Source organism: Agelaius tricolor, unplaced genomic scaffold (assembly GCF_023055355.1).
Source record: "Agelaius tricolor isolate 1412-34295 unplaced genomic scaffold, bAgeTri1.0.p SCAF_8, whole genome shotgun sequence".
In the NCBI taxonomy this organism is placed as follows: domain Eukaryota; kingdom Metazoa; phylum Chordata; class Aves; order Passeriformes; family Icteridae; genus Agelaius; species Agelaius tricolor.
In genome coordinates, this window is record NW_027269268.1 from 2,009,298 (window position 1) to 2,035,921 (window position 26,624).

The 26,624-nt window shown below is 48.7% G+C and overlaps 2 protein-coding genes across 4 annotated transcripts in view; one reads left to right on the forward strand and one right to left on the reverse strand.

The window, feature by feature from the left end:
• On the reverse strand, window positions 1–10,067 carry MRPL1 (mitochondrial ribosomal protein L1). 3 transcript variants are annotated; one of them, XM_071431227.1, is made up of 12 exons: window positions 9,986–10,067; window positions 9,571–9,640; window positions 9,358–9,440; window positions 8,157–8,585; window positions 7,904–8,012; window positions 7,046–7,301; window positions 6,778–6,861; window positions 6,160–6,231; window positions 5,867–5,978; window positions 5,339–5,439; window positions 4,068–4,149; window positions 1–3,422 (listed from the first exon to the last, which is right to left on the reverse strand). In XM_071431227.1, exons 4-12 carry the CDS (start codon window positions 8,188–8,190, stop codon window positions 3,253–3,255), a joined length of 1,020 nt encoding a protein of 339 aa, XP_071287328.1. In that variant the 5' UTR covers window positions 8,191–8,585; window positions 9,358–9,440; window positions 9,571–9,640; window positions 9,986–10,067; the 3' UTR covers window positions 1–3,252. The 3 variants fall into 3 exon arrangements, with proteins under 3 accessions (XP_071287328.1, XP_071287327.1, XP_071287326.1); XM_071431226.1 differs by lacking the exon at window positions 9,986–10,067 and having other exon boundaries at window positions 8,157–8,524; window positions 9,571–9,920; XM_071431225.1 differs by lacking the exon at window positions 9,986–10,067 and having other exon boundaries at window positions 9,571–9,920.
• The window catches only part of CNOT6L (CCR4-NOT transcription complex subunit 6 like), a 19,286-nt gene continuing 2,644 nt past the window's right edge, over window positions 9,983–26,624 (forward strand). Inside the window, exons 1-9 of the mRNA XM_071431224.1 lie at window positions 9,983–10,116; window positions 22,823–22,944; window positions 23,052–23,238; window positions 23,611–23,696; window positions 24,041–24,130; window positions 24,912–24,980; window positions 25,227–25,384; window positions 25,754–25,908; window positions 26,165–26,316. Of these exons, the coding sequence (XP_071287325.1) occupies window positions 22,833–22,944; window positions 23,052–23,238; window positions 23,611–23,696; window positions 24,041–24,130; window positions 24,912–24,980; window positions 25,227–25,384; window positions 25,754–25,908; window positions 26,165–26,316 (1,009 nt within the window). The 5' untranslated portion in view covers window positions 9,983–10,116; window positions 22,823–22,832. The remainder of the gene's footprint in view (window positions 10,117–22,822; window positions 22,945–23,051; window positions 23,239–23,610; window positions 23,697–24,040; window positions 24,131–24,911; window positions 24,981–25,226; window positions 25,385–25,753; window positions 25,909–26,164; window positions 26,317–26,624) is intronic.

Here is a 26,624-nt window from a genome sequence, read left to right on the forward strand (position 1 = left end):
GAACAGGTGCAAATAATTAAAATCAAGCACATAGCATGTTCAACAACTTCATATAGAACAGGTGAAAATAATTAAAGCCAAGAATAGAGTTCAGTAATTTCATATAAATGTGTCCAGTCCATTTTTTAACCATTTTTGTTCTTAATCTTTAGGCTTTGACAACTTGTTTCCCTAGTTCAGCTACTGCTTACTCCTCCCTATTTCTCCTACCTTCCTTCCTGCTTTTCCCAGAACACTTCTCCAAAGACCCTCTTAAAAGTCAGGAGAGCTCCAGACCCATAACTTAGATTTTTCAGATTTTCCCTCTAGCAAACACTCATTTCCAGGATTTCTTAAGTTTAACACTCAATGCAAAAGACTCGAAATTTTCACAAATTCAAAGTTTGCTAAAGTTTTGTCCTTCACATCCTATTGAACACAAAAGCAGCATTTCTGTTTTGAGTCTACTTACACATTAGCAGCAAATAAAATTATCAAATAAGCTTCAGACTCTCTCAGGAGAAATATGAGATAGTTCAAAGGCTGAAAGCTTGAAGGGTACAACTTGCAAAGCACTGATGCAGCTGTCAGCTGCTGCCACAGATCTTTGAAATAGTGGCACAAAAAGTCACTGGGGTTGTAGAAATTAACCACTTTTAGCCTCCCTTTTACCAAATCTCTAGGCAGAGGTCAGTTTTCTGCAAGTTGGTGTGAAAGAGCCATTCCTCCACTTGGCAAATCCCTGGCTGAAGAGATTGGAGCCAGACATACCTTGTGTTCCCACAGAGCTGGCCATGTGCTGGCTCAGACTTGCACAGAACAGCTGGACAAACATGGCTCTGAGAAGGATCCATCTCTGGCAAGTGAAGTTGTCGTCATGTGCATTCCCCACTTCCAGAATCCCTGACACTTAAATGTTTTTCCAGCTTTTAACTGGGTTTTTTACAATTTTATTAATAATCCTTTTTAAAATCCATGAGATTAGCCCACAAAAACAACGTGGCATGGCAGTGTCACCACGTGTGACCTTCACCCAGCATCTCCCAGTACCTGGCAATTTGGGAAGACTGGCATTTTCCTCTTGTTTTCCAAGCAGGAGACATGCTGACACTTCTGCCTTCGTGTCCTGGTGGGATGAAGCCTCTAGACACCTGCAAGCTGAGGTATTGACAGAAATAACTGCTTGGAGAATTATGTTTATCCCTAACAGTGTTTTCTGTCAGCCTCAAAAGCTTTTTTCCCTCCTCTGTCCTATTTCAGTCAATCCAACTATTCCCACATGGACAGAGTTTTGGCTACAGCATTAGCCTCTCTCCCAGAGTCTGGCAAGACCAGTGGTATTGCAGAACATGGATAACAAAATCCTATTTAATCACTCAGAACACCCATCTCAGCACTAAAAACCTGTCAGCCCTGGTGGCAGCTGGAACATCCCTGCCCTGCTCCTCCAGCCGTGGCACAACTCCCATGAACTCAGCTTGACCCACAGGGATTCCAGGTTTTTTGGAGTGCCACAAATTCCCTACAAGTCCAGGCTGAGGCTGAGTGTCAGCCCTGCACTCCTCACAGCTGCACACAGGCTCCCAGGACAACTTCTTCCTTCTTTGGGCAAATGTTTCTGTTTCACTAAGCTTGAATCCCAGCTCTTCTCCTTAGTTAAACTAACAGCAGGTCCAGAAAACAAACCTAAAAGCCATCATACATCATCTGCCTGCAGATGCTAAAGGTGCTGCAGCACTGCCTCCCTCCATCCCACAGTCACTTCCAGAAGCCAGCAGTGCCACTGCAGTCGTGCTCAGTGTGACAATAAAGGGATTTCTAAGGCACCTTGGCCCAAGAACCACATGTACAAGTCCCACTCTGCCTGGCTGGGGACTCTGCTCATTACAGAGGAACCATCTCATGTTGATCATCCCTTTCATCTCTCCCCTCCCTGTGCCAATCCAGCATTCCAGGATAAAAAGAAGTCCCAAGGCACTCAACAGCTTGTACGGCACTGTTTCAGCATGGCACACACCAGGGGCATTACTCCTTCAGCAATCAGTAGCACGAGTTCAGAACTGCACCTGAAAACTTGCTGAGCCCACCAGCTCCTTCTCTTGCCCACCTGACCTCCAGAGGCCCAGATTGCTTGGGAAATCTGGGATTTTCCAAGTGCAGATCCCTGCAGGAACCTTTGTTATTCCATGCTTTCATTCTCTGAGAGCACACTCAGCAGTCTGAGAGCTTCTGATTTAAGCTCACCTGTGCATTTATGCTTAAGCATCACTTTTTTTTTTAAATCTACCCATCAAAGACGGCAGGCCTTTTATCTTTTCCCAAAATGGACAAGTGAAGTCTTGGAAATAAGCCAGAAGAACAGAGAAAAGAGAAATCTATTCAGATAATACCACAGGCTTTGCTTTTCTACACCAACAGGTAACTCACATTCAAATTTTGGGTCACAAACAACACACAACCACTGGAATGCCTCATAATATCCCTTACATATGTAATTCCTAAGCAATAAAGATATCCCAGTGCAGTGGCATTGCTTTTCCCACTTGCAACATGCAAAGTCTATTAAGTCAGTGTGAAACCTTCCTATACACTCCTCAAAGGGAATTTTTGGATCAAACTCTGAGCAAAGCACCCCACACAACCAAAAATAATGAGCATGGCCTGGCAGGAATTGGTCACCCTGACTGACAGCAGCCAAATGCTTCTGATGGGAGCTAAAGGAACTCCCGTGCAGCCAGATCCCAGTAAGCTCTTGGAAAAAGGAGGCCTACATCCAGTAATAGGAATGATTTAAACCTTTCCAGATCTGGACTAGCTCATCCCTGTGGTAAACAGCCAATCCTTTCTGGGACCATCTTACATTTCGGGGTGCAGCTTTACGAACGCGTGTTCAGCAACAGAACCCGCCCAAAAAAAATACTTCAGGAGAAATTCCAGGAAATTCCAACGCCTGCACAGGAGGGAAGGGCGGGAGCGCCACCTCCTGGAAAGAAAGCGGAAAATAGCGGGAAAGAGCCGGGTCCGCAGCTGGTATTCCAGAAAACATGGGAGCAAGGTGCATGCTCACTCCCCTCACAAAACACGTCAGATTCTTCCTTAGGGGAAAACATTTGCTGGGTTCTGACAACAGGCTCCTGCTCATGACAACATCACACCCAATTTAGACATGAAATCCACAAGCTGCATTTATTTTTTGGTCTCACAGAGCATGATTTGAGTGATACTTCACATCTGTTTCTCCAGCTGGAGCACCATGCCCACAAGGAGAAGACATCAGGTACTAATGGATTCCTGGACAGGTTTTTGCTCATCCTTATCAGCTGCATCTTCTTCTTCTTCTTCTTTTTCCTCTGCTTTCTCCACCTGAGGTAGGATTCCATTGAGGTTCAGCAGCAAGCCTTCACTGGTGGAGGATCTGATAACCAGCCTCTGCACAATGGGATCTAGGAACACAAGAGGCACCACCCAACTGGTCACTCCACCCCTTGCCATCAAGGCAGTAAACGAACACCACGAGAATCAGGCTTAACACTCCAAATCAGTAGAAAAGCTGCTCAGAGCAGAAAAGCTAATCCTCACTAAACTGGGCTGATGTACATCGATTTAAATTCATTTAAAAAATAATAAAACCAAAGCATTCCTTTCTGCACCTACTTTATATTTCAAGTCAGGCAACCCCTTATAGTTTTTATTTGGGCTTCTCAAGGCTTTTTATGGTCTGGTCTCTGCAGCTACTGTGAGCAGCATCACTGGGAGAGAAGCAAGATCATTCTTCTGGCAGACATTAAGCAAGTATCAACACAAAAAAATGGGATTTTAGCTTACACAAAAGCTCCTTGCCTAAAATTATTTCATGAATCACCATTTCCTCTCCAGCTAAGCAGATGCCCTCTGCTTAAAGCTGACTTGATTATTCCTTCGGCTAAGGAATTAAATTAAAAAAAAAAAAAGGAAACAAAGAATCAACTTTTCCCTTGGAGGAGCAGGAATTTTAGAGATACTTGGAGAGCAGCAAGGTAACTGCATGACTACCCAGTAAAGAACACCCATCTCCCACTTGGGTTTGCTGCAGCCTGAACAAACCTTACCAAAATTGGATGGCTTGAAGGTGCAGATATCCTGGATAATTGTTTTCAGGTTGGCAATGATGTGCTCAGTGGGCATATCCAGCTGCAAAAGGACAATGCCAAGTTAGTCATGGTGATGATGCCTGGAGCCCAGGTGAATGGATCTGAAAGCACTGGTGTTGATGTTTATTCTACATTTGGATAGGTTTCCTTTGTGTGCGTTCCCTGTGAAGGAGTGACAAATCCCATTAACAGCCTTTTCCAAATGCTGATTTGCTCACTCTTCTCCCTAGTTCCACTCAGGACACGAAATTCCCAGGGCTGCGTAACAACGTAGCTTTAAGGGCTGAAAACTCTTAAAAAAACAACATATACACAAGTGCTTCTGCAAAAACCTCATTAAAATGAAGGAGCTGTCAAAGGCCACAAAATGCATCAGCACCTAGAACTGGAGGCATCAGGAGCTTGAACAGAATGAAATCCATCAAAAGAACCAACTCATCAGCTCCATGACGAGGACAGGTCATACTCAGAGGGTTCCAAGCACTCCAAAATAGCTCCCAAATGAAGATGCCAGCTTCCAAAGCAGCTTCCCACAGTAAATCCTTTAGTTCCCTTCTTATTTCTTAACTAAGTCAGACTCCTCCAACAGCAAGGTCCAGAATTCCAGCTACACACAAAAATACAGGCAAGGAAGCCCCTGGAATGCCCATGCACAGCTCAGAGCAGCTAATGAGAATTAATAAACTCATCTGTCTCCAGCACTGCCAGGCAAAGCTTCAGGCATTTCCTACCCTTCTTGCCTGTGCCACCCTCAGTTAGAGCAACACCAAACATCAGGTAGGATTACAAAGATGCAAACCAGAAGGAAAACAAAAAAAAACCACCAGAGCTTAGGGCAGAAAAAATGAATAAATAAGCTAAAATAATGTTCTATTTCAGGTAACACAAACAGTTCTTGCTTCCTACTCTAGTCCAGAACTACAGTTATCAAAATTAGAAGTCTTTAATTATTTGGTTAAAGCAAAGACTTTTTGACTCTCCTGCATCTTGACCACGGACTTACAAACCCATAGTTTATTCCTTACAAAAAAACCCCCAAAAAACAACAACCCAAAAAGTTTAAAACCAGCTGAAGACGCCACACAACAAAGAGTTGTATTTTCTCTAGAGGTTAGTGAAAAAATGGTGAAAAACTTTGAGAAAGAAGTTGACGAGATGTTTTTTTCCCCTCTTTGAATACTACAGTTCTGCTCAGGGCAGAAAATGTAAGAGCTCTACACACAACTTACTCTGGCTATCCTTGTCTTGATGACACTCTCATCCTCCACCGAGTACTCGTGACATTCCCTGAAGAACTGCACCATTTTGGGAATGTCACTGCCCAGGGAATCTGTTAAAAAACAAAATAAAAGAAGCTGTCTGAGCAATGCTTATTGGCACAGATGGGTGTGACACCAGGAAAGAGATCATTCAATCTGTTAATTAAAGCAAACACCAGTCCAAAATGCAGTTTCACAGACAGGACAATGGTGCCCTCACGGAGATCACAGAAACAATCTGTTCCCTCCTTCCCCACTCAGCAGGATTAATAAGCATAAGGGCACCTAGCAGCCAAATGCATCTGGGTTCTTATCCCAGGTTTGCCTGTTGCAGGAAAAAACGGATCCCTAAAGTTCCCTTGACTAAGACAAGTGGTGCAGCCACAACCTAACTCCCAAAGTAACCTCACATCCTGACAAAAACCATTCCAGGGGCACCCCCAGGGCTCCAGCTCCCTCAGGAACTGCTAACAGTTGTAAGCAAGAACTGCTCCTTACTTCTCCTGGTGCTGGGGTACTTCTTTTTCAGCTTGTTCCTCAGGGGGATTAACTTGGGGATGATGGCAGGGACAGCCACGTAGAAATCAGCCTGGATTTCATCCTCCAGGATCTGCAACAAGCACAGTTCCACTCCTTGCATTCAAGCTGGTTTATAAAAGGGTACAAGCACAGAAACACATCTCCCTGCCTGCTGCCTCCCAGTCCAGAGCTCACTGGACATCATGCTTCCTCCCCTCCAGTCTCCAATTTAAATTAGGATTTTTATGTAATTCTTTAAGAAAAATACATACCCATTTGATTAATTCAACTCCTCCCACGATGGCAGCCCCATGCTCTCGAGCTACCTCAGCTTCCTGCTCATTCTGTCGAGAGAAAAAATTAATTAAAAACAGCTGGACTGCCAATTAGGCTGCTGCTGGTCTGCTGCCAGTGGAGCTCAGGGAGAGAATTCCAAAGAATTCAGTCCAAAGAGCCACCAAATAAACCCATGGAAGCCCTCTGGGATCATCTCACAGAGATAAAATGATTAACTGGCAAAGGACAGCTGCAAGAGTGTGCTGAACACCAAAACCCATGGAAATGAAGGAAATCTGCCTCACCCGCCTCTGTGAACACCAAAAATCCCATTAAAGCACAGGAACCCTGGCTCACCCACCTCTGTGAGCACCAAAACCCCATGAAAACACAGGAAGCCTGGCTTAAAGACCTCTGTGAGCACAAAACCACGTGAAAATTATGGAATTCTGGCTCACCCACTTCTGTGAGCACAGAAACCCATGAAAATGAAGGAACCCTGCCTCACCTACCTCTGGGAACACCAAAACCCCATGAAAATGAAGGAATTCTGATTCACCCACTTCTGTGACCATCAAAACCCCATGAAAATTAAAGAATTCTGGCTCACCCACCTCTGTGAACACCAAGACCTTGTTCACCTCATCCGTAAAGCGATGGGGGAGAGCAACACCGCTGGAAAAAGGATCCACTTTTTTCTGGCAAAGGAATAAAAAAAATATTAAAGCAAACAAACAGAAATTATGACTTGAGTGTAAATTACATCACCACAGCGTGTTGGTCCCCTAAAAATGAAAAAAAGAAAATGCAAACAAAGGTGAAGGACTGCCCTCAGTCTGAGCAGCCCCAAAGCCTTCAGGAGTGCCAGATCTGCCTCCCCACCTTCTTCTGCAGCGCCATGTCCAGGAAGACATTGATGTACACAAACTGCTTGGGGTGGGTGAAGTCCAGCTCCTGGAACCTCTTGAGCATGCCCACGGCCTGCTCCAGCCCATAGGAGGGTCTCGTGTAGAGCCACGTCAGGTACACGTCGTCCACAGGCTTGCTCATCAGCGGCCGCCTCCGAGGGAGGGGCTTCTCCTTGGCTGCCTCCTTCGCCTTCTCCTGCCTGCTCCTCTTGGCATCTTTTTTGGCAGCTCTAAGACCAAAAAAAACCCCCAGGCACGTCGTGAGGTCATCAGTTATCTTATTTTCACAGCACTCTGATTTTATAAAGCAAGGTTTTCTCCTTCCTCTTCCATGGCATTTTGCATTCAGTTGAACACCCAATTCTCATTTTCCTCCCTGTTTTCAGAGGGTCTCCAGGTAAGCAAAACAATATTAAAATAATAACTGGACCCTCCATCGCTCTGTAAAGAGTCTGCAGCACTTGAGAACACTTGATTCTCCTGTCTACTCTTGCTTCTCCCAGCCACGCTGTGTTATTATAGAGATGGCAAACTAAACAATGAAAAGCCAATTAAAAGACGGGAAGGGTTTCAAACCAACTCCAGAAGCTCACCAGCTTTCACTCTGACATGCAACCCTGTTACACCCCGCAAAAGCACAACCCAAAACCACAGCCTCAAGCTTTCCCTGTGCCATCAGCACAGAAAACACTCCCTGCGAGTGCAGGCTGTTCTCCGGGAGCCTCTGAGGGTCAGCTGGCTGTCGGACCAGTCCTGCGGACACCAAACGCGCCGGACACCAAACGCGCCAAACACCCCCCAACACCTCCCGGGACGCCGGACCCGCACTCACTTGGCTGCTGCGGCCGCGTAGGGCCGGGCGGTGGCGGGGCTCACCGCGGCGGGGACGGCGAGGCGCTGCTCCAGCCCGGGGAGGACCCAGCCGCACCGCGGGGCCAGCGCTGCGGGGAGAGAGCAAACATCACCTCAGACATGCGCCGCGGCGGCCCGCACCCCCGACCCGCCCGGACAGGCCCCCCTGCAGCCCCTCAGGGCCGCGGCAGAGCGCGGCAGCGCCCGCAGCTCCCTCAGCGCGGCCCCCTCACCTCGCCACACATAGCAGGCGCTGGGCGCCGCCATTTTGCCGAGCCGCCCTGGTGCGCCACCGAAACTGTTCCCTGCGGAACTCTCTCCCCGGGGCCGAAAAGAAGCGTTCCGGCGGCCCGCAGGCCCGGGTTCTTTAGCGGTGTGCCATCTAGCGCCGTCCCCCCAACCCGCCGCGCCCGGGCCTGCCGTTCCGCGGGTGCGCGGGTTCCGCTGCCCCGAGAGAGGTGCCCATTGCCCAGGGCTGGTCAAAAGCCTCCAGCTCGCTTCTTCAGCGGCCTCAGAGGGGCCTCAGGGCGAACCCGGGGTTATCTCGTAGCGCTGCTGGCCGAACTGGTCCCCCTTCCCTGAAGCAACATGGCGGCAGCTCCTGAGGGCAGTCAGAGCCGCGGCCCTCAGCCATGGGGGCGTTGACACCTGTTCAGCCACGGCTGTGTGCGAGAACATTGCCTGCTGCAAGCCACGTGTAATTCCAAAAAGAGATTTTGTGGCTGCCATCTCACCCCTACTCCCTTGTGGATTGGGTGGGAAAAGAGACACCTAATTCACTGTCCTGGAGCAGCATCCACTTACAAACATCCACTTGCATCTCCTGAGCTGTTCAGATCCACAACACAAACTGTAAGGGTTAAAGGGGGCTTCTATTCCACACTGATGTGCTTTTGATTAAAAACATTCCATAACATTCCATATTAAAAACATATCCCTAACCCTAACCCTAACCCTAGTCTTCCCCAATCAGTGTGTGTCCAAGTGTTTTTACATCAGGGATATGTGGCTGCCTAAAACTCCCCAATGGATCTGTGCGCAAGGATTATTAAACCAGACAAGGGTGGCTGTGTAAAACAAACTGTAACAAAACTGTGTTCATCCAATCCAACACCTGGCTCAGTGTCCTGGGAAAGGATGGACATGGGGAGGAGGGAGGGCGACAGGAGGAAAAAGAACCCCCCTCGGCTAAAATGCCTCAGCTGAGGAGTGACAGCCATTTTTTAAGGCTTTTTTAAGGGGTAAAATGAAATTATTTTGGACAGGCACTTGGCATTGTCCCCTGTCCCTCAGTCCCCTGTGAGCCTCTGGCCTTTTACCCAGCAGGTCTCTGCCTGGAGCATGGATGGAGCACGGATTTCTGGAGAAACACGGGCTCGCAGATAATGCTCACCCATCCCCAACACCTCACTCTCCCCAAAGTCTGTTTCCTACCAACAGCCCCTGATCCATCGCTGAGGCCCTTCCCCCTCTTCGGCCATCAATGAATTTCTTGGGTCCACCATCACCTCGGGCAGCTGCAGCAGAAAGCAAATTCCAGTTAAAAGCCCCAGAGCCTGATCTCTTGTCCCTCCCTGTGCTCCCCCCAACCGCTTGTTGCTTCCTCAGATACTGCCTGGTGCTTTCTAATTTTTTTTTTTTTTTTACCTGCACTTCCCTGCTCCGGCTGCCCACGAGGATCCGTGCCACCGACACTTGGGCGCCCAATAAAACCCCACTGCTTGGAGGAGGAGAAACAGAGGGGTCAGACACCGAGCAGATGCCCGCACACTCAAATCCCCACCGTTCGCCCCGCATTCCCAGGCGTCCCTTCCTTCTTCTACCGCGGCTGTGAAACCGAGGGGGGAACAGCAGGGGGAAAGGAGGGGGTAAAGGGGGCGGCGGGTTCCTTCGTGCCCCCGCCGGAGCCGCTCCGTGATCGCTGACACGGCCCCGCGAGTGCCCGCGCTCCCCCCGCCGCGGCCCCGGCACCGCCCGCCGCCGCCTCCCCGCGCCCGCCCCCGTCTCCTCCGCCCTGCGCGGCCCGGCCGCCGCTCCTCCTCCTCTCCTTCCTCCTCCTCGCCTCCGCCGCTGCCGCTGCCGCCCGGGCCCCGCGGCTCCGTCCCCGCTGCCCGCGGGCCGCCGCCCGCATGTCGTGTGCGCCCGCCCCGCCGCGCCGCCGCCGGCCCCGCCGCCCCGCCGCGCCGCATGCAGGTGAGAGCGGGCGGGAGCGGCCCCGCCGCCATGTCGGGCCCCGCCGGCAGCGGCGCGGCCGGGCCGCGGGTGCGGGGGGTGCGGGCGCAGCCCCCGCCGCGGGGAGATGGCGATCGGCACCGCCGAGCAGCCCCGGAGGCCGCGGCCGCGCTGCGGCCGGAGCTGCCCGAGGGGATGCCGCGCTCGCCTCGGAGCCGCGGGGGGCGGCCGTGGGGAGAGCCGTACTCGTGGGGCCGATTCCCGGCACGGGGGGACGGATCCCGGCCGTGGGGTGAGCCGTGGCCCTGGGGCAAATCCCGGTCGTGGGGTGAAGCCGGGCCCCGGTGTGAACCCTGGTCGTGAGGTGAGCCCCAGCCGTGGGGCAGATCCCGGCCGTGGGATGAGCCCCGGCCACGGGGTGAATCCCGGCCATGGGGTGAGCCCCAGCTATGGGGTGAATCCCGGCCATGGGGTGAGCCCCAGCTATGGGGTGAATCCCAGCCTGGAGGTGAACCTCAGCCCCGGGACTAATCCCAGCCATGAGTAGACCGGGGCTGGAGGGTGGTGCGTGGCCGTGGGGCGAATCCCGGCCACGGGGCCAAGGCTTGGCCCCAATCCCCACCACGTGCCGTGATGGCATCTCGGCCTGGCACTGTGGGTGACCGCCAGCGTGTTTGGGGTGACGGTGTCTTTGGGGTGAGGGTACTTTAGGGCTTAGGGTGTTTTGGGGAGATGCTGGTCTCGCCACCTTTTCCCCGTGGTCCGCAGCAGTTCCGTGGGAGGAGGAGGGTGACAGGAGTGTCACCTGCAGTAAAACCTGGGCTGCCAGCCCAGGCGTGGTGCTCGCAAATGAAAGCACGCACTTGAACGTTCGGTTCCAGTCTGGGGCTCGCTTGTTAAACTGAAGTGCTCCTGCTCAATGTGGTGGTGGAGGGCTCTGTTGCTCCCAGCCACGCCACATTTTATCTGACCTTCTGGAAATCTTTAGACCAGTGGCTTTTATCAGGCCCTTTTGGAAACTTTGAATAGGCTGAGTATTTGTTTTGGGGAGGTACAACTTCTCCTGAGTTGCCGTGCTGATAAAGATTTTACACGGCCTTGGTTAAGCAGGGAATTTTTTACAATTAAAATGTGACGCTCCCCCACAAAACTCAGAGCTAACCCAGAGGGGCAAACACCCACCCAGGAGTTGTTCATGGTGTGTAGACATGGCTGATAATGAAAATTATGGCAACGTGCTTATTTTTAAGAAGAAAAAAAAATTGCACGTTATTCCTCACAACCCAGGGAATTCCTAGAATCATTGTATCATCCTGTATGCAGGTTTGGAGGGCCAGAGAGCTCTGGTGAAGGCGGAGCACGGCCTGCCAGGGATTTCATTTCTGTGAAAAACGGGGAAATGGTCCTGCCACACTCCCTGTCCCGGAGGGCAGCATCCATGGACATGGCTGTGGTGCCTCCCAGCAGATCCAGGCTGGCAGGACACTCAATTTTGCTTTGTGCCACAGCCTGACCCGGTGTCCTGAATGGAGCCCTGCTCCCTGCCCACCGAAGGAGGTGTTTCCAGCCTGACTGCAGAATTTGGCTCTGGAGCAGATGGATAGCGTGCACTGCTGGCACCTCACTGCTCCGTGCTCTGGAACAGTGATCCAACCTGCAGGATCGTGTCGGTTCACCCAAACACAACTTGTGTTTGAGCTCCATCCCAGACACCAAATCTCCTCCCGAGGTGACTGGAGGTGACTCCAAAAGCCCCATTGCAGTGTGCCTGTAGGATTTCACAGAGCAGTGGAAATTCTGCAGTGCTCTGCTGTCTGCTAAACAAACCCTGCTAAACACTTTCAGTTTTCTTCCCTTCTTACTATTAAAAGCGGGGGCTGCTCTGAGTGCTGAAGTACAGCATGATTTAATTTATTCCGTTTTATCTCTTCCTACAGGGGCTCTTTCTCCTTTCATTTGTGCATTTAACTGAAGGACAAAACTCAGTGTAAGCAGCCCATAGGTGTTCCTGTGCAAAGTTTAGTTTTGTGGCACCCTTGGAGGGCCAGTCCCTAATGTGTCAGGTCTGAGACTCCCCACCAGCAGCCTTCTGGACAAATTCACCCTGGCTGCAGCATGGAGAAGGCAGAACTTTGCAGTGGCTGTGGAGTTTCCCACCCAGCAGGACGAGCTCCTGCTGGCACAGCTCTGTGTGTGCCGTGCCGGAGTGTGACCCGTGACTGCCAGAGCTGTGCCAGCAGCAGCCCAGCTGCAGGAGGAGCATAGTTATCTGCACAAGTGCACTCTCACTGATAGAGCTTGTTTGCCTTGCCTCGAGGGTGCTTCTCCCCAGCCCTGGGAGCACTGCTCCTTCCAGGGATGGAGCTGCTCTGGCATGGATCTGCCTGCCTGGGAAGGAAAGGAAAGAGAAATGGAAGGCTGCTCCAGGTGTATTTACCATCCTCTTCCCATCCAGAATCTGTAGGAGCCCCATCACATTTGCAGTGGGAACTCTCTTATTGGCTGTTCTCTTTCCACGGGATAAAACTTCCATTCCGTGGGAGAAACTAGGAGCATTTTGTTTTTTCCCATTAACAGCCGTGGTTTTGACCAAGTTTAGCTTTCACACCAGTCCGGGGAGAAAAAAAGCCAGAAAGCAATCCCAAGGTATGTGTGTGGACTCTATTAGGAGAATGAAAAAGCACCAGTGGAGAAAAATTAATTAATTTCCACACTGGGTAAGCCTCTACTTAATTTAAATCTAAACCACCAAGAATTAAAACTTAGAGTTAGGTAGATCACAGCAGCCACTGGCTTTTTTGTTTGAGCCAATGTGCACATATGGAGGGATGTGTTTCTTCTTATTAAAACCCTCCCCAAGGTTTTAGGTGATAAAATTATCCATCAGTAACTTGCATAATTTCCAGGCAAACTTTCTTGAATCACCCCCAAAAATTCTGCTTTTATCAGCTCTAATCTGCTGGACACTTTTGGGTTACTTGGGCTTAAAAGGGGAGATAAATCCAAATAAGTGCTTACTTTTTACTTGCTTACTGTTTAGTGGAAAGAGGTTTGGGAAGTGCCAAAAGGGCACTCGAGGCATGGGACTGTAACCTGATTTGCAGACTACTGAGAAAGCAAAAGTAACAGTGGAGCTTAGTTTTTTGGGAGCATAAGATGGCATTTGTGAAAACTTTAAAAAAATAAGTTAAAATATGTGTTAGGCATATTTAGATTCAGGAGGATTTGCTGTGGATTTAGTGCTTTAGAGCATTAAATGCTAAGCCTCTTGTAATATTTTTTTTTGTCCAGATTCTGTGGTTCTCTTGATGGCAGGCTGTAATCAAGGCTTGGGTGCTTGTTAGAGTGACAGTGTGGTGTAATCTCACCTTCTGATTAATTCTTTGGGTTTCCAGTGATTTGTCTGTGCAGTTTCTCCATCTCACCTGTAATGATTTAAAAACAAAAAAACAACAAAAAAAGGAGGTTTATTTATCAAGATCCCTAGGTGGTGACAATATTTCTGGAATTCTGCTGCTCTCCTTTCCTGTCTTTTGTGCACCTCGGGGCTGTCATCAAACTTCCCACTACAAGACCACCCCAAAAAGTTCAAATTAAAGTAAACTGAAGTGTCTGGCAGGAAAGGGAAAAGAACTTGACATGTGCAGGATTTTCTGGTCCCATTTGTGCCTTCAGATCTCGGGGCTGGATGCAGAGAGCACCGTGGAAGGCCTTTAGCTGAACTTGCTGACTGGCTCTGCTGGCAGCTCAGTAAATTCACAAAAGGGCTACGTAACACCCACCTCCAATGGCAAGGTGCTGAGCCTGACTGGGGGGCTGCTGTTTGGGAGAAAATTCCTCTCTCCAAGTTGAAAAGGAGAAAAAAAAAAATCCACACTCCGCCCAAAACAAAAACCAAACTGAAGTTACTCTGAGTAAAAGGGAGCACTGGAAGAAAATCTTCCTGCAATCCTGTTTAGGAGAACAATTTTTGCAGTCTCTTGGACATCTCCTTACAGAGATGTAGCTTTAGGAGTGTTCAGCCGCCACCAGGAAGCAACTGGGCAGGTGGTCATGGCAAACAGAGTTGAAGACAGGCAGAAATGCTCTGTGTGCTGTCTTACAAGGAACACATTTTATCCCTTGGAGGGGGAGATGTTCAACCAGCACTAAGAAAAATGCTCCAGGACCAACAAAAAGCAGCTCCAAGCAATTGTAGCTCCAAGTCAGGTGCAGTGAGCCAGCACAGGGGTTTTGGGAGCTGCACCCACACCAGGGGAGAGAAGAGAAGCCCAGTGAGCTGTTGGGAGTAATTTAACTACAGTTTGTAGGTGGTGTGTGCTCACCCCTGCTCTGGCATTTCCTGAGGGCAGTCATTAGTGCTGTTTAGGACTGCACAGCACCATTTATGCTCAGCATTCACCTGGGTGGGGTGTGCTGTCTTCCCTATTCTGCTTGCCTGGCTGGGGAGGAGCTTGGTAGTTTTTCTGAGAAAGATAGAAAAAATGTGAATAAAAGGGCTGTGAGATTGCACATTTGCAGGATATGAAGGCTGGGGTGTAAGTGCATGTTCTAAATTAAAATTTTCCCTTTAGCAGGAGTTTGGTTTTGGGTTCCCCCACTTGCAGCTGGAGGGTTGGGAAATTTCAGACATGAAGAGACAAATCCTTCAGAACACCCTGCCACCATCCCTGTTGATTTGAATTTGGATTATTCCTTACACCCTAAACAAAGCATAAAGAGAAACCTCTTGTGCCCCCAGCCAGAAGCAGCAGGAATTTTTATGGAGGCAGCTCTTGTCCCGTGGGCCTTTCCCCTTCCCAGGTTCTGCACCCACCTGTACTCTGCAGAGGCTGTGTTGGGAACAGGAATGCAAAGCAAAGCTCCTTGATCCTGGCCCTTCCACAATCAGCTCTCCAGATCAACAGCTCTCCACACTGCTGCTTCCAATGGCCTGGAAGTGAAGGCCCAATTAAACATTTTACATGATTTTTTAAAGGCAGAAAAAGTTCCTGGGCTGAGGCAGCTCGTCAGGCTGCAGGAGAGGGAGGAATGTTTAGCCTTGTGTTGCTGCAGAGGCAGCCTCCTCCTTGCTCTGGTGTCAAACACATTTTTTTTAAGTTCATCAGATTCCAGGAGTACAAAAGAAAGTACAAAACCCATAAGCTTTTGGTCAAGCTGTTAATAATAATCAGGATTTGTGGCTGGTGTTCAAGTTTGCTGTTTACCCTTTAGGGCAGCTGAATGAATTGCTCGGGTGGTTTTCCCCTTGCTTTTCAGGAATGCTTCCATCTGAGTGAACATCTTTGTGCCTTCTAATCACAAATTAATTTTGCTTTTTTTTTTTTTTTTTTCCTTCCTAAGAAATCAATCTAAAGGCACTTTCAAAAGGCTCTGGATTATGGACCATCTAAAGAGAGGGCTGAAGCCTTCCTTCTGCAGATTTGTAGCTCTTTTTTCTCCATAGGATGCTCCCAGGAAAACTGAGAAGGGGGAAAGCAGAAAGCATACTTTGTATGCTTTGCTGGATATCCCCATCCTGTGTGAGATCACAAGGGGGGTGTATGAGACCAAAAAAAAGTCCTTTATCCTGAGTCAGCCTCGACATGTGGAGAATATCCTTTGCTCTTCCTGCTTCCCCTATAGCTCAAAATTCAATTTCTACTTCTTGTGTTGCATTAATTTACAACTGGCCCTGGCAGTGGGAAGGAGCTAGCACAGGATGAACAGCTGCCCAGGCAAAATTCCCACTTGTGAACGCCTTTCCTTGAATCCCTTTTTGTTCTGGAAGGTTAAGAAAGCAAAAGGAAAGCAGGGCCAGATGACTTCTCACATACCAGAACATTCCCAGGTGCCAGGAAGAGCTGGGCTTACCTTTTTTTTTTCCTCCATCCAAGTCACATCTTGCCACTGGGAACAGGTCAGTCTCCAGGGACATGTATGTACCTGTGCAAGGAGCCTCTTCCCCCTCCTCCTCCTCAGTCTGGAGCAAAAGACAGGGAAGCAGTGGAATGCACCAGAGGAACTAGGAATGTTTGGAGTGCATGAGAGAAGCACATCTATGGAGTATTTTGAGACCTGTGGACAGACTAGGAGGTTTGAGACTAGGTGTTTTTCTGCAAGGTGTTTTTCTGCCTGCTCTAGGAACCCCCAGGTGCTTCCTGTGCAGGTAAAGGGGGAATAATTCAGTTTTAAGTCATTGGCCATTTATTTCATGGCAGCTGCAGGTCTGAACAAAACAACCCTGGACGTGGGGAGATGAGTATAACTCACAAGTATTTTCTGCCTGGAAAATTACCTGCTTGAAAACCTCAGGCTGTCAACAAGGCTCCAGCATTCCTGAATCCTTACCTGCCTCCTGACCTACCCACTGTGTCTGTGCTCTTCCTTTACTCTCCACTTCTGTACAGCAGGGGAGGTAGCACCAGGCCTTGGACTGCATTTGTCTTCTTCAGCTTCCTTTCAGAGAGCTCTGTAATTAACCTCTCACCTGCCAGTATGTTAAGAAATACCAGAAAACCAACCTGTTTGAAAAACTACAGCGAAACTTGCCAAAGGTATTCCCTGGCTTTAGGTGAAATCCCTTAACATGGCTGAACAGAGCCCACACAAGCTGAGGAGCAGGTTACCCAGGGAAGCTGTGCCTGCCCCTGGATCCCTGGCAGTGCCCAAGGCCAGGCTGGACAGGGCCTGGAGCAGCCTGGGACAGTGGAAGGTGTCCCTAGCCATGGCAGAGGTGGAACTGGATGGGCTTAAAGGTCCCTTCCAACCCAAACCAGTGTGGGATTCTGGTTGGAAGTTTAAGTTGGAAATGCTCATGGGAAAGACTGGGATAATCAGATACAGAAGCAGCTGAACTATCTTTCAATATTCAAATAGTATGCTTTGTTCAGGCTGTTAGGCAAACTTTTTTTAAAAAATGCAAAGTACATTTAAACACACCCTCTGGAGAAGAGGGTTTATTCCAGATCCCTTCTCTCTTCTCTGAGCATACAAGCCCAGCTACTCTGAGCACTGTGCAGCATCCTGGGGCCTGTTCAGTCTGAAAAGGCTCATTTATTGTGCCAGTGATTGCAAAACAGTTTCCACTATCAGTGTGTGCTTTTTCCTTTGGCTTTTTTTTTCCTTTTTCTCCTCCTTCCTTTTAAAATCTTGAGCTTTGACTCATCCAGACTTACCTGTGGTTGAACAAGGCAAGCCTTGTAACCCTAAAGCTGTTTGAATTGAGTTTTTTGGTGGCACATTTTCTTTGGATTGTTGAGGGAGAGTAACTGAAGTGTTGCTGGGCTTTGCTTATTTTGTGGAAGTGCTGGTAGTCTCCCACTGAAAAGGGAAGATGACACCTTGGCCATGGAAATAATGTCATTTCTTTTCTCCTAGCACAAACTTTGCTTTGAAGGATGAAAGGGTATTGATGATTCCAGCTGTATCTTAAGCTTGGTTCATTGAGAAGACCTCAGTGTGCATGGATTCATAATTCCTGTGGAGTTTTGCTCAAAACCCAAGTCAATAGCTGACTCCTCTCCAGGTATTGATCCTGAGGAGTTGAGTGAGGCACAGTGCTGGCTCTCAGCACAGCCTGAGCAGGCTCTGTATCATTTTGAGTGACTGCATGGGTGTCAGATCAGCCTTGTCAGTAGAGCAGCCCTTCCCCTCCTGGCTCAGAGGGACACTGGCACACCAGGCACTGTCAGCTCACTGTGCTCGTGCTCTTTGGGGTTTTCTGTCTCCCCAGTCCCAGGAAAACCTCCTGCTTTGAGCTACAGCCATCCTTGGCTGCTTCTCTGCCATGCCCACAGCCCAGGATGGTGTTTTGTCTTGATCCAGCACTGGCTTCTTCCTTCCCCAGACTCCTGGTGACTTCAGCTCCTAATCCTTTAAGCCACTCTGTCCTGGATCTCATTAGAAGCCCGGCACTCCCCAGGGGATGGAGCAACATTGCAAATGGGTCATTTCTCTGAAACAGTGCAAGATAGTTGTGTAAATAAACAAGCACACTGCTTAAAGCAGCCCTTTGGGGGCTTCTGATGACATTTATTTACAGGCTGGCTGCTGGGAACACTTCTTGCCCTACAGTGGCCCCTTGCATGCATTTCTGGTAAGCAGAGCCTTATTTTGGGGAGCAGCCTGCCCTGTGCTTGCTCCAAGAGCTGCTCTGGAAGCACCAAGTGTAAAAGGCACCTGCAGACCTGATGTGGGTTCCAGAAGTTGTCATGCACACCCTGAGAGTAACAGGCTGCTTCCAACAGGGAGGAACTGTTCCTTCGGAGGGAGGACTGACTCTTAACCAAGCACAGCAATAAAAAGCAGCTGTGTAATGCTGTGTAGGATTTCCATGCAGTAAATAGTTCAGCTAGTCCTATAAGTGGGGGTGTGACATGGAGGAAAAGGAAGGGTGGAAACCTGGATGTGCTTGTGTTACCTGTGATTTAAGAAAAGACTGCTTCATTTAGAGGAGATGAGGGGAATAACTAGTGGGTGTATGTCAGTAGGACAATTAGCATTTCCATCAAGTGAATGCCAGTTGGCTCTGGAATTAATCAAATACGGCTTGTTCCCTCCCTTCCCACTCCTCCCCTTGGCTTTTGCTGTTTGCTTCTATGACTTGTCTGTGCTTCTCTGGGCTCAGAGGGATAACCTGGGAACCCCTTAGGACCTCAGCACCACTAAATTTACTGCCAGCTGCAGGTTCCTGCTTACCTCTTACCTTTTCCTAGTCTCAACTTGAATTTCCTTGTGCTCTGTGTCACACTTCCCTCAGGGATTCTTTCAGATCTCCTCAAACATGTTTTTTTAATTGTTTGGGTTTTTACAATTAAAAAAACATGATGAGGCATTTACATTTGATTCCCTGCTAATCTCTATCCCCAGTCAGGGTATTTGGATTAAGGAGCTGGAAAGACAGTACCTGGGAGGGCAGACTCAGGGTGCTCCTTGAATTCCTGGGAGAGGCAGTGTACACAGAGATGGTTGGACACAGTCCTGCAGGAAAGCACCATGACAAAAGCTCAGATCCACCCCAAAGACCATGAGAATTCCCCATTCTCCCATATTTTCTTGCTGATTTATACACACTAGGTGCTGTATATAGGAATATAGCAAATAGTTTACCTTAAGCTGACACATCTGTGCATACCCCAGTATTGGCAGGTCTCTTTGAATCCCCTTCCCATACCCTTGAACAATCACCTGGTTTTCCTGCCCCAGAGAGGAGGAAATTCAGTTTTTGTGTTTGTGGTATTGGCTGTGCTTCTCTTCTCCTTGGGGAGGCCAAAATGGGGAGACTTTGGTCACACTCCCCTAAAAGCAGAGCAGTGCAGACAAGCAGCCTTTGCAGCCACTCAGGCCTGATTCCCAAGCACAAAAATGGCCATGGGGATGAAGAGATCCAAAGGGTGCTGTTCCCAGCTTCCAGCCCAGCTGCCCAGCCTTGGACAACGTGTGTGTACACACGTGCATGCCTGCCAGCCGACAGCGTGGCTCATTGCTGGGAGGGATCAGCAGATGGGAGGGCATGGACACTCAGCTGTGCTCACAGGAAGGAAGAGCCACTCAGGCCTGCCTGCTGGATTGCTTCCAAAATGCTTTGGCAGCTTGACTCACCCATGTACAGAGGCTGGGGGAAAAAGGAAAGAGTCACAAAGGATGTCACTGGGCTGCAGGTGAGGGTGGAGCTGTGCCCAGCATCCATGAACACAGGGCTGCAGCAGGAGGCAGGCACAGCTCTTCTCCACTTGCCTCCTCTCTTAGGCACTGAGGTATCAAACAACTTGAACAAAACACCTTATGGGCACTGTAATTTAACAAATGCATCTTCTGCACCCTTTGGGGAAGGGACTGTGTGTCTGAAACCCAGAAGTTCCTGTTGTTTGCTGCCCAATAAACATTTCTTCATATTAAAGCCTCTGCTGCAACCCAGTAACACAGCCTTTGCTCTCTGACACTCCTCACACCTTCAGTAGTGTTCCAGTACTCATTTCTTTTCTCCAGACTTTAAATGATAGTCATTTGCGTGCCTGCCTCATACATACATTAAAAAACAGCCCAGCAAATAAAACAGCATAAAACCCCAAAAGTCCAAGGAAAAGGCAGGCACAGACCTACTGGTGGGAACACAGTACCTGCCCCTGGCCCTTTTTATATCCACCTCAGAGAGCAGTTAGGCTCACCCAGGACCACACTTAGGGTTGCAACTGAATAATCTTGCTCTGCCAGTCCCCTCTGGGTTTTTTTGGACCCACAGAGTTCCATTAGGAACCCCCAGAGTTTATAAATATTGTTCTTACTAATGCACTGATGTCCTCATCTCCAGGTTTTCTGTAATTTACACAAAATGAGGAAGAGATTCTGTGTTTAATTTACACAAAATCGGGGCTGGATCAGTAGCAGAGAGCAAGTTTTAGTAGCTTCAGAAGTTTTCCAAGGGGAGCCTTTAGGAGAAAGGCCTGCCAAAATTTGCACTGATGCACATTGGATTTTGGAGTTAACAGATCCAGGGAACTCAGTGCAGCTCCCTGAAGACTGAGCAAAACCAGGTTGGGATTTCTGGATATTGTTTCAGTTCCAGGACAAGCAGAGTGGGAGACAGGAATGGCAGGAGTTGGGCAGAATCCATTTTTTGCCTAAGAACATAATTACACATGGTGACTTGCAAGTCTTGCTCAATGTTGCTGTGATGCAGAAGGAGGAGAAAAAAGTGCATTTGATTTAGGTTTGTTTTCCCCTTTCTGTAACTGTGGCAATGACACTGCTGCCTGTTTGACTCACCACGATTTCAAAGCAATATTCAAGTGACTAACAGCTGAAAAATGTGATGTCCTTTGCCTCCCAGCTCAGGGCTCACTCCTCTGCAGGCCCCTGATGGCCACACATCGCTCTGCAATGGCAGAGCACTTCTGTATTTCAACATCATTTCTTTGGGTGCCCTGCCAGGGAGCACTCCTGGAGCTTTCAGATGGTGTCAGGGGCTCAGTAGGCATCTCTGGGCTGGTGTGGATGGGCAGGGGGTGGCTCAGGTGGTCTCAGAACCGTGGTTTTAAGGACTTCATCACAGAGCACTCACCCAAATCCTGGGTTTGGACAGCAAAGTTTTCCGTGTCTTGGGTCCAGGTGCCGTAGAGGTACAGATCAGTTTGAGATCTGACAGATGAAGCAGCAAGGGCAGGTGGAATAGGGCTCTTGTGGCTGTGAGGAGTCTGTTTGAGTGCTCCCCACTTTCACACCAGCAGTTGGAGAGCGAAGATAAATACAGCAAAATGCAAGCATCAGAGATTTGGCACTCCCAAAGCGCAGCCTGCTCGTGTGGGGGGGTGAAAGGCTGTTGTGATTTTGGGGTTCTGGAGCAAAGATAGAAGGATTCCAGGTGTAATCCCTTGTCCTTAAGTAACTGGTTCCCTTCGTGGCCCCATGCCAGGCAGTGTGAGCACAGAATCCTCTTATCCCATAGCTCTGCTGGCCGTGTGACTTCACCTGGACATCACAGGGGGATATAAATAGATGTGGGGCTCACATATGACCCTGCAGTTCCCTTGGGCCCTGGTCAGGGAAGGAAGCAGCAGCCCTGTAAGTGAGACCCTTGGCAGGGGGCAGCCCTGCCAGCTCCTGCCCCGTGCCAGAACACTGGTCTGGCTGTCAGCATCAGCTGGAGAACACTGCAGGACTTGACCCTCAGAGAGGAAAAGTGGCATCTTGGGTTAGCTGGACTTGCTGAACAGAATCCTCAGCTTGTTACCTCAGATTCAAGTTGGAGCTGTTTGAAGAGCTTCACAGCTACTGCAGCTGGCTGGAGGAGAGTCTGTGTGAGGGAAGAGCTGCATCCTCTGGAGCAGCTGCTTTGGAATTGTATGAAATCAAGGCTCGTGGATTTTGTGTGTCTGGGGAGGAAAAGATCAGCCAACAGCAAACTGGTGTTTTTAAATCACACACAGAGTCCTGCTCAGCACAACAGCCTAGGGAGGCATGGAATAAAACCTCTCCCTGTGTCCCCTGGCAAGTGGATGGTTCTTAAGTGGGACATCAGAGCTCCTGTCTGACAGTCAGGACAGTTGGATGAATTTGGCGTGCCCAGGCTCTTCCTTAGGCTTCTGATATTCACATTTTGCACTGGGCTGGAGCCCTTTGTGCCCCAGAACAGCTAAATGAGAGCTTTACCTGGTCTTTTTGTGGCTCCTGGGCCATTAGTAATACAAAGGTCTTGACTGATCCCAAGGATGAAAAAGCACAGAACACAAAAGCTGGAGAGTTAATGGGAAAATTGAGTTAATTCCCCCTCAGACTGCAATTTTGAGCAGTGAACTAGAGTGCAGTGCAGTGGAGAAGTGGGACTTTGTAAGCTGAAGTTAAGAGCCTTCCCTTCAATCCTTGTTTCCCTGTGGAAGCTACAGGAGGGAGCAATCCAGGAACAGCAGAATGCTCCTGATCTTGTCTGCAGGCTCTGCACACAGCAAAAAACTCTGTGGGTTATGGGGGATAAACTGGGAAACCCAGCAGGTGACTGCAGAAACCCCAGCTTCCTAGGATGAAATGCTCTTCTCCATCCTGGAATTCTGCCCAGGTGTGAGCACTGCTTGGCAGCCCCACAGTTATTGTGCATAAACTCTGGTAATTACTATTGCTATTGGTAAACTGGTATAAACTCTGGTATTGTGCATAAACCCTGTGGTGTTGCAGGCTATCCTGGGAAAGGTCAGCTCATGGCAGGACAGAAAGGAAGGAATGCTGGGCAGTAACAGTTGTGATGGTGTTTCAGACTAACAGGGATGCCAAAGGAAAAATATGATCCTCCAGATCCTCGCAGAATTTACACCATCATGTCGGCGGAAGAGGTGGCCAACGGGAAGAAGTCGCACTGGGCTGAACTAGAGATCTCGGGTGAGTTGGTTGGGGTTTAAATTCCCACAGCTGGTGCCCAGGCCACTCCAGATCCAGAGGGGGTCCAGACTGAAGAGGTGTTTAAGCTCTTTGCTTTGCTCTTCCAGGGAGAGTGCGGAGCTTAAGCACGTCGCTGTGGTCGCTGACACACCTGACTGCTCTGCACCTCAATGACAACAACCTTACTCGCATTCCACCTGATATTGCCAAGCTTCACAATCTGGTTTACCTGGATCTGTCATCCAACAAACTCAGAAGTTTACCAGCAGAACTAGGAAACATGGTGTCTCTCAGGTGAGGGGAATTACTCTGGTTCACTTCCCAGCAAATCTCTGGCGTGGGATTGGGACCGAGAGTTTCAGTTTGTTTCCTGTGCCTGTTATTTCATATAATCCTGAAAAACTCCAGGCTAGTGCAGAGCTTTGGTTCTAATAATTACTTTTGGGTTCACTGATTGTTGATATATGACCGTTTCCATCCCTGGTTGCATCTTGGGCTTTGTGGCTTTTCCCCCCCTAATGAATCTTTGACATGGGAAGATTGGCATATCTTTCCATAATAAAATTCAGGGTGAAAAGTGTTCTCTTTGAGGACGAGCAGTGTACAGCACCTTAGGAGTTTGTTTTGCAGTAATCCTCACCCAGAGTGTTTTTGCATTTGCTGCAGGGAATTGCTTTTAAATAACAATCTGTTACGGGTTTTGCCTTATGAACTTGGACGGCTCTTCCAGCTGCAAACCCTGGGTTTGAAAGGTGAGCTCGTCCCAATTCCATATTCCTACAAGTTCTTGGGAATCCTGAGGGGGGCTGGCCTCAAAACCTTCCTCTGTTACCTCAAGGTTTTCTTACCTTGGTTATTATCAGGTTATTTTAAGCATTAAGTTGGTAGCAAAAATGACCAGGGAGTTGGGAGGACAATGCTTCTCTTTCTTAATGCTGCTAAACTTCCTTAGGAGCTCATTTCAAATCAGGGAAATAAACCCTTTAACCTGCTGAGTTAATTTGTCTGTTCTCATTCTGGGAGATTTTCTTTGGGTGGAAAGCCTCAAGAAAGGCAGGCAGCTGATCCCCCTGCTGTTGTTTTGTGCTGTTGACAGGCAATCCTTTATCCCAAGATATTCTCAGCCTCTACCAGGATCCAGACGGAACCCGAAAGCTACTGAACTACATGCTTGACAATCTAGCAGGTACAGCCCGAGGGATCTGGTGCAAAAAGGCTTTAAAAGTAGCATTTGCTGTTAAAACAAGACTCTGAATCACTGCAGGGAGAATATTCCTTCCCTGACACAGTGTTTTTGTCAGGTGGCTCCAGTCATATCCCAAAACACACCCTCACCCCCAGTGGAAGAGGCTGATTGTACTGTCTAAGGGTCTCCTGTGTTACAGCCAAATGATGTCTCTGTTCTGTTTGAAACCCTTCAATTACCAGCCAAGGGCAAAGTCTGCCTTACTGAAGCCATTTTGGTTCTCTCCACCAGAAATAATCATTTGAATGCAAGCAGAATGTCAAATTTAGCTCAAGAAACATGGAAGCCATTAAGAACATCCAGTACCTGACCTGAGTCCTGCTTTGTGGTTCTGTAACTGAGCCTTCTGCTTTGCCACTTGATGTCTCCCAGGTTCAGGCACTGCAGGAATGATGGATGCAGGGCAAGGTTCTTGGAGAAGGGATGGCTGAACCATGCCAGGATTTACCCTCCTTCTTCATCAGATTATTCAATGTGCAGGAGCATTTCGGTGGTGCTTCTAAATCTGAGAAGAAGAGACAGAAATAGTCACCAATCTTACAAATGACATTTTTTCTCTTACTAGAGCTACTCATTTAAATGATTTTTTGATTTTTGCCTCCCCTGAAGACTCGGGGAGTTGGGGATGCAAAACACATTATTGTTCAGTCATCACTTTGACTTAGGAATTGTAACTTACAAATAGAAACTCTGAATTAATCACTGGTTTAATTTTTTGCAGTTCACCCAGAGCAGCTGCCTCCAAGGCCATGGATTACTTTAAAAGAACGAGACCAAATTCTGCCCTCAGGTAAATCTGTGTTCACAAGGTGACACACTGGGAAACTTACCTTGGGCTTCATTTTCCTGGATCAGAGTGAAAACAGCAATTTGTTCATTTGTACTAGAAAAATTACCATATGGCTGTGCTGTAAATACCATTTTTGCCATTTGAATGGGATGCTGGGCATTTCTTTTCCACGTTGGGCTTTGTCCAAGCCAAAGAGACAATCTCCAGAGGCTGACAACCTTTCCTTTTCTCTCTCTCTCCTTGCAGCTTCATTTACAGTCATGTGTTACAATGTGTTGTGTGATAAATACGCCACCCGGCAGCTGTATGGCTACTGCCCGTCCTGGGCACTCAATTGGGAGTACAGGAAAAAGGGAATCATGGAAGAAATCGTCAACTGTGATGCAGACATCATCAGTCTTCAGGTAGTAAAACATAACTGCATTTTCCATCAGAAACAGCAAACATGAACCTCCACCTTTAGGATTAAATGTTCCCTTGGGAGCACCATAGTCACCTGCTCGATAGCAAATTCCAGGTCTTCCCAATGCAAGCTGTATATCCATATTCCAGTGTAAAACACACCAGGTGTGGTCTGCTGCTATCCAAAATACACCTCGCGCTTTGCCTGTGGGAGGGATTCCAGGAAATGCAGGAATGCACATCCATTCCCAGCAAGCCATTGGTCTAGGAAGGGACATGGATTGTGCAGCTTTTCTGCCTGCAAGCCTGGGCAGGCACAAGGAAGGGTTTCCTTCACTTCTTTAGCCTGAGGTGTTTGTGTACAATTGCAGGAAGTGGAAACGGAGCAATACTTCACCCTTTTCCTGCCAGCCCTGAAAGAACGGGGATACGACGGATTCTTTTCTCCAAAGTCACGTGCCAAAATCATGTCGGAGCAGGAGAAAAAGCATGTAGACGGCTGCGCCATATTCTTCAAAACAGAAAAGTAAGGGGCAGCAGCAGCTTCCAAAATTCACACTTAAACCTCAGAATAGCTCCCAGTCATTAGGATGGAAGCTTCCCAAACCCTGAGCTGCCTCTCAGAGTTTTCACTGCAAAAGAAAAATGCAGCTCTCGGGTTGTGTCCAGTGGTTTGGAAGAGAGGGAGCCTGTGGGAGCAGATAGGGATGGTTTTCAGATGGGGACACTGCCACAGGGACTGTGTCACAGCTGCTCACTGTGCTTCTCCCCTCCTTGCCCAGGTTCACTCTGGTGCAGAAGCACACGGTGGAGTTCAACCAGGTGGCCATGGCCAACTCGGAGGGCTCAGAAGCCATGTTGAACAGAGTGATGACCAAGGACAACATCGGGGTTGCCGTGGTGTTGGAGGTGCACAAGGAATTATTTGGAGCAAGTGAGTATGACTGTGGTGTCCTCACTGCTACTCAGCTCCAGAGACAGGCACGAGTTATTCCTAGGTAATCAATCCATGCTGTTCCCATTGGTAGTGCAGCCAAACACAACCCATGGGTGGCTCAGACAGGCAGAGATGACATGGTCTGTTGTGCTCACAGCAAGATGCCCAGCATTTGCTTTTCTCCTTTCAGGCTTCTATCCCTGCTTACTTACTCTGTTACTTTCTGCTTGAGCAGCTCAGCTTTCCCAAGGTCACTGTGTTTACACACATTTGCTCTTACCAGTAGTTGGCAACAATGTTCAACT